Source organism: Astyanax mexicanus, chromosome 15 (assembly GCF_023375975.1).
Source record: "Astyanax mexicanus isolate ESR-SI-001 chromosome 15, AstMex3_surface, whole genome shotgun sequence".
NCBI lineage: Eukaryota > Metazoa > Chordata > Actinopteri > Characiformes > Acestrorhamphidae > Astyanax > Astyanax mexicanus.
This window is the reverse complement of record NC_064422.1, coordinates 24,691,990-24,706,846: the sequence shown is the minus strand read 5'-3', so window position 1 is coordinate 24,706,846 and position 14,857 is coordinate 24,691,990. Positions and strand designations below refer to the sequence as shown.

Here is a 14,857-nt window from a genome sequence, read left to right as displayed (position 1 = left end):
GGTCGTTAGCTGCATAAAGACGCCTGTCCCCCCCCACACAATCAGTAAGACTGCAACTGCCAACATGGCTAAGACCAAAGATTTGTCCAAAAACACAAGAGACAACATTGTAGACCTCCACAAGGCTGAAAAGGGCTACGGGGCAATTGCCGAGCAGCTTGGTGAAAAAAAAAAAAAAAAAACAGAAAAATGTTGGAGCAATTATTAGAAAATGGAAGAAGCTTAACATGACTGTCTATCTGCCTCAGACTGGGGCTCCATGCAAGATCTCACCTTGTGGTGTATCAGTGATCCTAAGACAGGTGAGGAATCATCCCAGAACTACACGGGAGGAGCTGCTCAATGACCTGAAGAGAGCTGGCACCACCAGGTTACTGTGGGTAATACACTAAGACCTCATAGTTTAAAGAAGTTTCCCCTGCTTAAATCAGCACACGTCCAGTTCCGTCTTAAGTTTTCCCATCACCATTTGAATGATCCAGAGGAGTCAGTTCTGGGTTCAGATGAGACCAAAATAATTTCCACTCGGCAGGTTTGGAGGATGAAGAATGATGAACACCATCCCTACTGTGAAGCATGGGGGTGGAAGCATCATGCTTTGAGGGTGTTTTTCTGCACGTGGGACAGGATGACTGCACTGTATTAGGAGAGGAAAACCTAATACAGGGCCATGCATTGCAAGATTTTGGGGAACAACCTCCTTCCCTTAGTTAGTGTCAGCCCCATCATTGGGAGGTCACCTGTTAGATCCCCATTGATGTTTTCCTTGGTTCCCATTGTATTCGCCCTCGATCTTATCCCTCCCTATCCTTTAGTTGTGTGGGCCTTACATCTATTAGCTGATGTAGCAGAACTGGCAGTTAGTGCTCTCCTTCAAGCACTACAGTCTGAGGCACTATATTGAAAAAAAGTGTTTGGCTTCGTAAAGTAGGGGAGGTCTTTAGTAATGGGTGTGAATTTTGACTAATTGATGAGAAAACAGAAAAATCCACAAATAGAATAAAGAAATACTGATAATCCTGGTCATGCCAGTTATCATTTGAGGCCATTTTAAACAGCTCTTGCTGAAACCCAAACACAAACAAGAGTCTAAAAGAAAGCCATTAGGCAGTTAGTCAAGAGTTTGTGATTTGGGTAAAGTCCAGTTTTGTTTAGACTGCGTTACTGTAATGACCTTCATGTGGCCTTCCCTTCGCTGCAGGGAAAAAGCCTGCGACTGCAGACACAGAGAGAGACCCAACAGGAGCTGTTCAGAGCCCGAGCAGAGGACGGAAACAGCGGCGAGGCGGCAGTCTAGAGGGACAGGGAGCACTAATGACGCTGCCGGAATGAGGGAAGGAGCAGACAGGCCAGCAGAGGAAGGGGGAGTCATGGGAATGCACTGGAAGTCCGGCGGGACCTTTATCAGATCGCACTCCATGTGCACTCAGGACCAGAGACAGCCACATGAGCTCCACAGGTTCTTTACACTTCTTTAGCATCTCGTTTAGAGAGCTGTTTTAATGTTTTAGAATAATAAGTAAGAGTGCCAGAGGATTACGCAACGTGGGAAGCTGTTATCTCTCTTTCCCAGAGGTTTTGCCAAAGGTTCTACTAAATAAGAGCTCTTTGTGTGGGAAAAGTAATGCAATCAATGTACTGGATTCAATTAATTCATTATAACTGTGCTGATTTCAGTATGAAGTCTAATTTAGGAATAAATCAAAAAGAAAGTTTGAACGTGTGAATGCCTGTGTGGCATGTAAGCTGGCCAGGGCAGTAGCAGCACTATCTTCACAATCAGGGGCCACACACAAATACACACACATGCACACGCACACACACACACATCTCGCCCCGCAGGCTGTTTGCCGCGTTCTCTGCAGCTGACAGTAGTCCACACATCCCCCTTTTAGTCACGGCAGCCCAATTTATGGCCATTATACAGCATTATAGATTACATCTACTCGACTCAATTTGTTGCTGAAAGATACGGGATGGAGGGCCCACAAACGCTGCGGAAAGGCAGAAACCAAAACAACCTCAAAGAGTTAAGACTGATTCACCAAAAAGCATGTTTGTTAATGTTTGATTTCTCGTCCAGCGATTATTAAGCAGATTAAGCTATAAAAAGAAACATTACCAAGCAAAAACATCCCGCGCCGAGTGGGCCCGGACCACCCAGAATCAAAGAGTGAATGAGGGAGTGCTTTAGTGATCCCGCCCAGGGTTCAGGCGTGCACACACGCACTCACACACACACACCCACACGCTCACACACACACTGGCCGAGCCTTCTCCAGCATCAGAGCAGCAGAAGCAGCAGCAGCAGCAGCAGCAGAGGGGGGGCTTCCACTCCTCAACTACTCCCCCAACAGCACTCACACTCTTATTCACTGAACTGACAGCCGGACCCTCACTCACAGTCTCAAGTGTTTCACACATCAGCCACCCTGGACCTCCAGCCATGTTCGATAACTCCCAGTATCCCTACAACTGCTTTAATTATGATGGAGACGGGTACCCGTCCTGCGGGAGCGAGGAGGGGAAGAAGGTGTGTCGACCTGCATACAGGTACTTACATTTCTACTAATTCTCTATTATCTTATCATAAATATTTTATTAGAACTTATATTATAAATAGACTTTAAGAATTGTAATTGGTTTTACTGACAATAAATAAACAACATCAACAATAATAATACTACTAATAATAAAATATATTTATTTATTTAATGAATTGTCCTAATAGTAACAAAATACAATTATTATTATTATTATTATTATTATTATTATTATTATTATTATTGTTGTTGTTGTTGTTGTTGTTGGTTATATTATAATTTTATACATACGAACAACAATAAATAGCGTTGTAAAATACATGATACATTCTATTATATGTGTAGTATTTGTTATTAATTTTTAATTATGTAATGTTTTGACAACAAAGGAATGTTAACATGGGTGAAATGTTTATTTATTTGTGAATTTATGAATTATTCTTACTACTACTATTACAATAATTATTATACATTTAAAAACATTTTATTATTGTGTGTCCCATTCTATTCTAAGTATTATATTACAAATGCATAACTATAATAAACGATAACAACTAGTATTTTTAATTCCATAAATGATTGTTGTTTAGTAACTACTTTAACTATTTAACTATATAACTGCCTATTTTTTATTACTATCACTATTAATTATTATGCTTAACATTTATTATTATTAATAATAATAATAATAATAATAATAATAATAATAATTCCAAATGGTTAGTATCAATATTTGATTACTATCAGTAATATACGACAGTTAATGATTGTATAATTATAATAATTATAATAATAATAATAGGAAAAACAAAAATAGTAAAAAGCAAAAACATGGTCTACAACAAAATATTTACAAATAAGAGATATTAATTTGAAATAATTACAGTTAATATAATAAAAAAATAATGATAATTCTGCTTGTACTTATGATTATTGTGTCGTTGCCATCATAGTTAGGCTGATAGCACATTAAAGTTATTTACATATTAGCTTTCTTTACCAGTGTAATAATATAATTACAAGAATGTGCTGCAGACTTTTACTACTTTTCTGAACTTCCTGCTGTATCAGCACCATAAAATCACTATTCGTCACCCTCATTATCAAATCATACATCATATCTATTATAATGCTCATAATATTATAATGAATGAATTAATTATATGTATAGAATATAATAAATGTAGTACATTACAATAACTAATATATAATAATATACTGGAACTGTTATTAGCAGTAGAATAGAATAGTTACGTGTGTTAAAGTAAAAGCAGGTGTGTATAAATGTATTTTACTGTTAATAAAGCTGCTGTCTGTCTCTCTGTCAGTTATATAGCTCTGATAGCCATGGCTATACAGCAGAGTCCGGAGAATAAGGTGACGCTGTCAGGAATCTACGAGTTCATCATGAAAAGATTCCCCTACTACAGATCCAATCAGAGAGCCTGGCAGAACTCCATCCGCCACAACCTCTCCCTCAACAGCTGCTTCATAAAGGTGAGAGACTCCGACCCCGGCGGCACCTGAACAGCACCCTGATTCAGAGCTCAGTCAGAGGTTAAGTGCAGCAGAGCTTTAATTGGAGCGAGGGGCTTTTTAATTCTGCTTCACTGCTTTTACTGCTGAACCCACTTGTTAAACCACTTGCTCCTGTGTAACAGAGGAGGCTGTGTTTTATTGATTTTTTAAACCCTTGAGCTCATGATACCTCTAACTAGCTCACATACAGCTGACATACAGCTCTGAAACAAATAAGAGACCACTAAAAAATTATAAGTTGATTTTACCAAATTGAAAATCTCTGGAATATAATCAAGAGGAAGATGGAAGCTGAACTGAACTGCTTGAATTTTTGCACCAGAAGAGGCATAAAGTTATCCAAAAGTAGTGTGTACGACTGGTGGAGAAGAACATGCCAAGTTTCATGAAAACTGTGATTAAAAACCAGGGTTATCCCACCAAATATTGATTTCTGAACTCTTTAAAACTTTATACATATGAACTTGTTTTCTTTGCATTATTTGAGGTCTGAAAGCTCTGCATCTTTTTTGTTATTTCAGCCATTTCTAGAGCATTTTCTGCATTTTTATTTGGAATTTGGAAGAAACTGATTCAGAAACTGAAGTGGTCTCTTAATTTTTTATTTTATATTTTATATTTATATGTGCACACCAGACTTAATCGCAACTCAGATCAATTCAGTTTAATTTTATTTAGTTCGGTTCAGTTCAGATCAGTTTAATTTGTCTCAACTCAATTTACTTCAATGTTTTTATATAGTGCTCTTAACACTCTGTATTGTTGTCACGGTCATGCAAAAACCCTGTACCTCCATTTCTGCTGTTTGCAGTTTTTTTCCTAATTTTACTTTTTGTGAATCTTGTGTTAAGATAACAAAACATTTTAACAATTTTATGTTTATGACTGGAGCAAAAGAAATGCTCTAAAATTGCTTGAAAAAAAAATATTTTTTTCTTTGATTTCCATTAAAAGTTATAAGTTAAAAGTTTCTTTCTTCTGCTATGAAGATACATGGTTTTGGCAGTACAGTGACGGTAGAGTAATGTCAGGGAAAAATCCTTTTGGTCCCTAAAAGAATCTTTCACAGAACTTCCACATGTTCAACAATAACAAAGAGTTTTGGACTGAACATCCTAGCCAGGAACTTCTTAGGAAGCATTCTTTTAAAGAGTGGACATTCATGGTCACTGAGCACCTTCTCAGACGTTCAGGTCTACTGCAATTCCATTAGAACTAAAGATGGTGACACTTGCCCATTTTTCGCTTGGTGGAAAACCCGCCGCTGTGTGTTCTCTGCAGGTTCCGCGCACCGAGGGGAACGAGAAGGGAAAGGGTAATTACTGGACTTTCGCCACGGGCTGCGAGTCCATGCTGGACCTGTTCGAAAACGGCAACTTCCGCCGCCGCCGCCGCAGACGCACCATCAAGCTGGGCTTCAAGGAACCGGCCGAAGCCTTCGGGCCCCTGGACACTCAGCAGAACGCGGCAGGTCGACCCCTGGACCACATCTCGTACTGCCCAGAGACATCGAACCACAGGGCGGCACACGGCAACCCACAGCTCAGCAAGCCTGAACCCGAGATCAAATTCAGCATTGACTATATCCTGTCCACTCCGGACCCTTCCCCGGGCTTCAGACCCCCACACGGCAGCCCCGCAGGAGCAGTCATTCACCACCTGGAGCCACAGCAGCTCAACCTGCACTTCTGGACCCTTTAATACACACTCTGTACACACTGAGATTAACAGACAGCAGAGCAGCAGAACAAAGAAGATCCGAATACTGACACAAACTGTTCTGAACTGGGTGTCTGAATTTACTGGGAAATTTCCTCAACGTTTCCTTCTTCTGAAGAACAATAACTCCAATAAGACATACATAGACGCAAGACACAGACTAGCAACTGTCTTAGTAGGGTGTACAGTGTTTAGGTTTATGTGGCACATTAACTAGTCGTTACTGCATTACTCAAATTACTGCTTAGAGAGTGTTCTCTCTTCAGGATATTTCTGAAAAAAGGTTTCTGTCTATCTAGATATACAGACGTAATTATCTGCAGAAAGGATAAGCACAAGTGATACTCATATAGCTCATCAAAAGCTGTTTAACCCACCATTTTTACAAAATTACTGCATAGTTCAATTAAGATGTAAACAAAGCACTTCAGAACGGATTGGTGTAAATCAATTCAAGCTAATGAATCTTAGTGACTTTTATGTATTTACATCATAGTTATGAAAACTTTTACAAGTCCAGGGTGGGTTTCCTGAAAAAGATAAACCGTAGAGAATAACGAATGAACGAATGCATAATGTGAGAAAAGAACAAACCAGTTCTCTAAGAGTTTTCCAAAGAGCTTCGCACAGCAAAAATTAAGGAACAAGTTCAAAGAACGTCCCTCGAAACAGCGGGCTCAATTGTACCACAAACATTAATTTAACACTGCCAAATATGCAGTATTTATTCTCTATTTTACTCAAAAAGTGTAGAAATGTGTTGTAAATACACATATATGACTAAATGAATAAACAAAAATAAGTATATTAATCTATTTTAACATTAAAGCTGCTGTAAATATATATATATATAGCTCGGGAAAAAATAAGAAACCACTTCAGTTTCTGAATCAGTTTCTCTGATTTCACTATTTATAGGTAGATGTTTGAATAAAATGATCATTGTTGTTTTATTCTATAAACTACAGACAACATTTCCCCCAAATTCCAAATAAAAATATTGTCAAAATATTGTTTAGAGCATTTATTTTCAGAAATTGAGAAATGTCTGAAATAACAAAAAAAAATCTTTCAGACCTCAAATAATACAAAGAAAACAAGTTCATATTCATAAAGTTTTAAGAGTTCAGAAATTAATATTTGGTGGAATAAAACTGGTTTTATATCACAGTTTTCAAGCATCCTGGTATGTTTCCTCCACCAGTCTTACACACTGCTTTTAGACAAATTTATGCCACTCCTGGTACAAAAATTCAAGCAGTTCAGCTTGGTTTGATGATGGTAAACTTATAATTTTTAAGTGGTCTCTTATTTTTTTCCAAAGCTGTATACATATTTAAGGTGCTGAACTTACTTAAATTTACTTAAATAAATACTTTCAGAATATTTTCTTAATAAGTTAAGAAAGTTCTTAGCATTACAAAGCTTTTAGGAAACTCACCCCAGGTCTATAAGTATTTGGACAGTGACTCAATTTCTGTAATTTTGCCTCATATTTATTGCAAGGGCTTAACTAAAGTATTGTGTGAGCCAAAATGGACTGCAGACATTGCTTTGCATAGACAAAAATAATATAGCTGTAAATAAAAGGGAAATTTCTTTGCAGTCAGTGACAGACAGAAGTCTGAACCCCCTCAATGCTGAGTTTCCTCCTTTACAATTTTTATTTGATTTATTTTTTGCATATACCATTAATGCAGCAGACTTCAGTTGCTGCTCGTTCCTGAGGTCATGTGACTGACTTGGTCATTTAGGAACATGTTTTTTGCCTGAGGAAGCTCTTTGGTTGTTTTACAGTGCATATATTTTGGGTCATTATCCATCTTGTACTGTAAAGCAATAATCTATCAGTTTTGCAGCATTTAACTGAATCTAAGCATCAAGTGGTCAGCGACCACATCATCAATAAACACCAATGACTCCATACACGCCCATGCCATAGTACTGCCTCCACCACGTTTTACAGATGAGGTGAAATTGCTTCAGCTCATAAACCCTTCCATTTATTCTCCATCAGCAATTAACCTTAATTTCATTTGTCCAAAAAAAAAGTTTTAGCAGTGTAGCCTGAATTTTCTCTAATATGTTTCATTTGTAACCAGTAGTTTGATTCATGTAGTAAATTAAAAGTGTATTTACAGCAATTAATACTAAACCACACTGAGTAACTATGTTTTTTATCCTAGTTATTCAGAAGGTTTATTTTTTTAAGATTAGTGGAATATACAGCTCTGGAAAAAAATAAGAGACCACTTAAAATTATTGATGAGACTTTTTAATTTTTTTACCAAATTGAAAATCACTGGAATATTATCAAGAGGAAGATGGATGATCACAAGCCATCAAACCAAGCTGAACTGCTTGAATTTTTGCATCAGGAGCGGCATAAAATTATCCAAAAGCAGTGTGTAGAACTGGTGGAGGAGAACATGCCAAGATGAATGAAAACTGTGATTAAAAACCAGGGTTATTCCACCAAATATTTATTTCTGAACTTTTACAACTTCATGAATATGATCTTGTTTTTTTCTTTGCATTATTTGAGGTCTGAAAGCTCTGCATCTTTTTTGTTATTTCAGCCATTTCTCATTTTCTGCAAATAAATGCTCTAAATGACAATATTTTTTATTTTAAACTGATTCAGAAACTGAAGTGGTCTCTTGATTTTTTTCAGGGCTGAATGTCTACAGAGTTGCCAGAGAAAATATTTAATCCTCGTTAAGTTTGCAAACGGAATGCAAAAGGTGTTCAGTGTTTAGTGGAACTTTATCTGAGACACTATCCTAAGCTTATACTGTCAAGAAAAAAGGCATCAATACAGTATCAAATGAACTGGGTGGTTGAGGGCTGAATTCTCACTAAGGTCACTGTCTGTGAGGAGTTTGTTCTCCCTCTGGCGAGTTCTCCCAGTGTCTTCCTCCCCATTTCTATGAGGAAGAAGGAGTAAAGAAAAAAGTTGCTTTTTAAGAGTTTTAGCTGCTTTTAACAATCTTGTTAAAACTAAAGGCACCAAAAATACGGATCTTTGGAGTTATAGGAATTACTGAAGAACCACTTTTGGTTCTCTAAACAGTCTTTTAAAGAACTGTTTTGGTAAATTAGATGTCTGGCCATGAAGGACTCCATGTGTACAAGCTGAGAACAGTTTAATCTTCAGAGCGTGGTGTGCAGAAGCTGGCCTGTGGTTCTGGTGTATCAGTGCTGCTGGGTTTTTGTTGGTTTAGCGTTGGTGTTTCACATGCGGCTGCTGGTTTGTTCAGGACAGTGTGCTGACAGGACTGTGGAGTTTGTGTATTCAGTGTTTCGTTCCCCTGCTTACAGGAACCGCTGAGTGACTGCACTGTTTACTCGTTTTTGGTGTTTATATTATGTATCATTTCCCCCAGACACTCTGATCTATGCCAGTCTTTTATGGACAGAGCACATGTTACTTTTGGCCACGACGAACTCCTGTACTCCAGAACACTCCTGCTGTTCCCAGATTCCCACTACCGTTTTTCTCTTGATTTGCTTTTTCACCTTCTGTAAACGGGACGGCCATTACTGGACTGAATATGTGCTTTTTTTCTATTTTTTATTTATTTATTTTTTTGGACACACACACACTCTCACACTTTAACACACACAGTCTCCTGCTACTACTACAGGTTTGGGCTGAATAAGTAAATATTTCCTGTAAAATGTAACAGAAATGCATTGTTAATCTTTTGGTCCGTCAGTAGGATAGAACAGTGTGAGGTCACTATTTGTGCAATACAGGACAGTACAGTGTACAGAGTGTGTTTTACAGTCATTATGAATGTAAATTTGATTGTACAAGATAATATGTATATCTTTACTGTCACACAAAAAAACCTTGTATCAACAAAATGAACAAATTTAAACAGAAATCGATTTAGATCATTTTTATTCAAAGTCCATTTGGTTCAATTATCATTCTATTTTAAGCCAGTATAAAGAACGACTGCCAAAAAAAAGTGAAGAAGTTAAAAATGAAGATGCATAGCATTGTTTCCCTCAGATAGGAACAGTATAGCCATAGTAGAACCTATTTTTGTTTTTTATTTTATTCGCTATTTATCTTATTGAAGAACATTGATAAATAAATTTCTTGGTTCTTCTACTGTGTTTCTCAAAACCCCTTTGTGGCACTTTTATATTTAACAGTGTCAATGTGCTGCTCTGAGTTTCCCTAAAGCGTCTCTATTCAAAGATGTTTCTTACATGGTTTGAGAGCTTTACACTCTTCACTCTTGTAACCAGTTTAGAAGATCTTAACACTAAGATGCTTTTGGAAAAAAATGTTTTTTTTTTTTTTTTTAAGTGTACTTATTTACTTTTTTTTTGGAGTAAAAAGGTTTAAAAAAATGCACAAAAGAAATAATTTAAAAAAATTAGTAGACTGAAATTGTGAAACTCGCACATTGCAATGTAGGGTCCCAAATAAAAAGGTCAGCAGTCAGGACTGATTCTAGGCTTGTTTGGGGGAGGAGCTCATTAATCGCTGATTGTTTTCACACAAAAAACTTTTTTTCTTGAGATGGATTGTGCAATCCTATATGTCACTTTTCAGTATGTAGTTTCACCAACGCTTTGAATGGTGGCTGCTTTTCACTTTTATTGCATATAAATAATGAAGCAGCTTTTGGGGTGCACAGTGTTCCACTGTGAAGCTCCTATACTATCAGTTCTCACACTCACTCCACAAATGTAAGGTTATTACAGTACACTCGCTCCAGTCCTGAACAGTATGGATTTATTAGATATTAAGTATTATTATACGACGCGAACACTGGACCACCATTGTGATTTTGAGTAAGTAGTCTGTTAGAAAGAACCCATTAAGAGATTAACCTAGATTGGGCTCCAAGTGGTCCAGCTTGCCATCAGCTACCAGGGCCCTGAGAGAGCACAATTGGCCTTGCTCTCACTATGGCTATGGGTGGGTAGATGGCGCTCTCTCTCCCCACATCACTCCAAAGATTGATGTGGATCAGCACAAAGCGTCTGTGAGCTGATGTATCGAAACCGAGTTGCTGCGCTTTCCTCCGAGCGCACTGTGATGCTACTCAACAGTGCTGCATCAGCAGCAGTTCAAAAAGAGGCGGTGGCTAAATTTATATGTATCAGGGAGGCGTGTGCTAGTCTACACTCTCCTGGTGTGTTGGGGCATTACTAGTGATAGGGAGAATCCTATTAAGTGGGCTGGGTATTTGGCCTTGTGAATTGGGGAAAAAATGGGATAAAAATAAAAAAACAAACAAAAAATTGTATAAATTGTATGTACTTTAAAGGGTTTTCTGGGACAAGCAAATCCAAACTTGGGACCATGTTAAAACTTTTCTTAATTTTAAGACTGTTTACTTTTATGCTTTAAACTATATTATGAGAGTGTGAGGCATTATGTCTGATTTTTTAACCTTGTTTTATCTTAAATTTAGCTGATTTAGCTCAGCTAATGAACTAAAAAAAACCCATCCACCTATTAGAACTGCCTCTGGTGCATGTGAAGACAGGCGTGACTCTTTTCCATTTTTCACCAATGCAGCATCACTAGGCTACAAGCAAGCACGCTCAGAGGAAAGCACTGGAACCCCAGCTCTGATAAATCAACCATCAGATACTCTAAGAGTCTCAGAGATTCTCCAGGATGAGTAAACAAGAGAACCATCTAGTCGCCCAGAGAGAGAGAGAGCTTGGCTAATTGTGGTCTCTCTGACTCTGGCTGCTGATGGCAAGACAGCATGATGTCTGATAAGGATCATTTTTTAATGCTATTAGCTTAAGCTTAAGCTAAAAGCTAAGTTTTTTTGTAATTTGTTTTGTGAATTGTTTTTTTATTTTTTTGCTTTTTCATTGGTCTGTGGTGAGTTCAAATCTATTCTACCTTAAAAAAAGGTTTTTTATTTTTTATATATTGCAAATCACCACAGCATTAACTGAGCCTAAATTATGCAGAGATGAGTCTGATGATCACCTATTCCATATCCAATAACCAGTTAATTGCTGTTAGCTGTAAAAAAAAAAAACATTCATTCCATTCCATTCCATTCGTTCAGCTGATTACAGTAGAAGTGTCAATACAGATGATGTGAAAGATTTAAAAAAAATGTGTCATTCTTTGTATTTGAAGAGTCTATATATTTTTTTTAGTGACACGGTGATTAACGCGCCGCCAGCCACCGCGGTCTAACCTTCTCCCGCTGCCGCTAATCTCTCTGACTGACCTTTTCGGCTCGTCTGGAATCGAGTCGCTCTCAATTTGATCCCGAGCCTCCATTAGAACGGCTCTCATTCATAAAGGTGGGAGTTTAAAATGGAAGCCTGTTAACATTTATTTTCCTTCTCAGGTGTATCAATCATGGCGTACGTTTGTGCTGCAGAGGGGACATTTTCAATTTAACCTTTAATATTACGCCGTGACTACATCACCAGGGTTTTCCACGCACTTAACATGAGTGGCATTTAATATAGCATTACACTTGCAAGGTTAGCCCGAGATGTGACCTTATTCAAATCCTGCTGCCACTACAACACCACTCCCCACGCAATTATAATTAAACGCCTTATGCCGGCTTGCAAATCCTCTGATCGATCATTGATATTAACGTTAATATTGCCCGCCCCCCTTCCCCCCGGCGCGCGCGCCCACCACCAGAACTGTTATGGATCAGCAGGTTTCTATTAACAGAGCTGTTGATGTTGTGGGCTGTGGTGTGGATATATTTGGGTAAATTAACTTAGCATAAAGTGCTCCAAGGCCTGCGCTTAAACACCGCAGAGAACACAAAAGACCAGAGCCGCCAGACCAGACGTCCCCTCTCCCTAACAGAGAGAAACACGGTTCTACACTAAAGGGTTCTTTAGTACAGGATTATGTATAGAACCATCACAACTCAAAGAACTCAAAGGTTCTTCTCTACAGTATTGTCAAATAAATAGTTTTATGTAGTACTGTAAAAAAGTGGAACCCTTTGTTTCTCTATTACACAGAAAAATGATCAAACTAAACAAATGATTTTAAGTGTAAAGAAGAACCCTTTGTGTAACTGTGTTTAATGGCAATAAAAAGTGAGTGCTGAAAAAGGTCTTGTTATTATTGTGACTGAAAAAAAAGGATTTTTTAGTAAAGGATTATGTATAGAACCATCACACCTCAAAGAACCGGTTTATCTCTACAGTATTGTCAAATAAAGGATTTTTATGTAGTACTAAAAAATATAATACTCATAATAGTGGAACCATTTGTTATTCTATTACACAGAAAAAATGATTAAACTAAACAAATGATTTTTACGTTTAAAACAAATATAAAATTACTGGTTTTACTAAAGAACCCTTTGTGAAAATGTGTTTAATGGCAATAAAAAGTGAGTGTTGGGTCTGATTATTATTGTGACTGAAATAAATAAAAAAAAATTGTAAAAGATTCTTTAGTAAAGGATTATGTATAGAACCATCACAACTCAAAGAACTGGGTCTTCACCACAGTATTGTCAAATATTATATATTTTTTTATTAGATCTAAAAAATATATACTCGTAATAGTGGAAACATTTGTTTCTCTATTACACTGAAAAATGATCAAGCTGGTTTTACTGAAGAACCCTTTGTGTAAAAGTGTTCAATGGCAATAAAAAGTGAGTGCTGAAAAAGGTCTTGTTATTATTGTGACTGAAGAACCCTTTTTTTTACAGTGCTAAATAAAAACATCACACAACAGAACCATTTAAGCTTTTTAAGCTTTTTTTTAAAGTCATTTTTTATACTATTATTTTTTTAAAGAATCCTCACAGAACCCTTTTTCTAAGAGCATTTCATGGCAGTGTTCCAAATGTTCCCATTATTATTATTATTTTTGTGAAACAGGAGAACTGAAACCATTATTATTATTATTTTTGTGAAACAGGAGAAGTGAAACTGTTATCATACACTAATATTGTGAGATCATGTTTATTTGATTTTCGACCAATCAGACAGCAGATGTGTGCTGACAGTCCAAAGTGAAAGAAAAATGATGACACCACAACCCTTAATATGCAGTGGACCATTGCAAGTTTTGTTTACAGTAATACATAAAAGAAGGAGTGCTTGATAAGGTGTTATTAAGTGGATTTAAGTACTGATATCATCTCCAAAATATCAACTTTTATATAAAATCACTAGTTTTACTGAAACAAATCCTTAAAAACCATTTGTGTAAAAGTGTTTAATGGCAATAAAAAGTGCTAAAAATATCTTATTATTTTAGTATTTTCTTATACTATTATCTATATTTAAGAACCCTCACAAACCCTTTTTCTAGGAGCATTTTTATGTTAGTGTTGCAAATGATTCTTACTATTATAAAAGAAATAATCTCTTTCTTTACAGTGCTTTAAAGAACCAGCAAAAATAAAGTATAGAAGAACCTTTTATATCTAAATTGAACCACTGCCTTTCATTAAGAACCCTTTTAAAAAAGTGTTTGAGAAGAACAAGAAGTGTGGAAAAGAGTTTTTTTAAATGTACGTCCTACATAGAAGCATTTTAAAGGCCCTTTAAAAAAACATCGGCGACAATTTCCCTTTCACACTATTGATTACAGCAATAAAAGTTGCATAATGATTCTGCCACAAATTGTGAATGAAAAGTACCATTTTAAACTGCAAAGTACCATTTAAAAATTTGAACAATATGTATGTTGAGAAACATTTAATAGTTGGTCTATTTAACAACAATAAGGGGTTCATAAGGGTTCAACTATTATTGTTACACTTAACCCTGTTTTTTTTAGTACAGTATAAAACCATTTTAAAAGGTGCTTTAAAATAAAACCATATAAAGCAGATTTTCCATTATACAGGAGAACGTTTGAAGAACCACTTAAAAAAAAATCTTAATTTAACTAAACCACCTATGTATGTTTCCCTGATTGTTTTTTTTTTTTAAATACTGTTCTATATACTGTAGCAACAATAAGGGTTCTGCTATTGTTTCTGTGAACCCCTTTTTTATTACAATATAGAACCAATTCTTGTTCTTAAATGTTTTTAAAAGAACCCAATACATCATAC

The 14,857-nt window shown here is 36.6% G+C and overlaps 1 protein-coding gene across 1 annotated transcript; it reads left to right on the top strand.

Annotated features, from left to right (window-relative positions):
• Positions 1-1,804: 1,804 nt before the first annotated feature.
• foxl3 (forkhead box L3) lies at positions 1,805-9,980 on the top strand. Its single transcript, XM_007251193.4, has 3 exons — positions 1,805-2,553; positions 3,872-4,040; positions 5,364-9,980. Exons 1-3 carry the CDS (start codon positions 2,447-2,449, stop codon positions 5,781-5,783), a joined length of 696 nt encoding a protein of 231 aa, XP_007251255.3. The 5' UTR covers positions 1,805-2,446; the 3' UTR covers positions 5,784-9,980.
• The last annotated feature ends 4,877 nt before the right edge of the window (positions 9,981-14,857 follow it).

What these genes read in the sequence shown, in the direction of transcription:
- foxl3 (XM_007251193.4), top strand. Translation starts at nt 2,447, where the DNA reads ATGTTCGATAACTCCCAGTATCCCTACAACTGCTTTAATTATGATGGA. An exon ending in GTGTGTCGACCTGCATACAG is followed by an intron (nt 2,554 to 3,871) that starts GTACTTACATTT and finishes TCTCTCTGTCAG; the next exon opens with TTATATAGCTCTGATAGCCA. An exon ending in TCAACAGCTGCTTCATAAAG is followed by an intron (nt 4,041 to 5,363) that starts GTGAGAGACTCC and finishes TGTTCTCTGCAG; the next exon opens with GTTCCGCGCACCGAGGGGAA.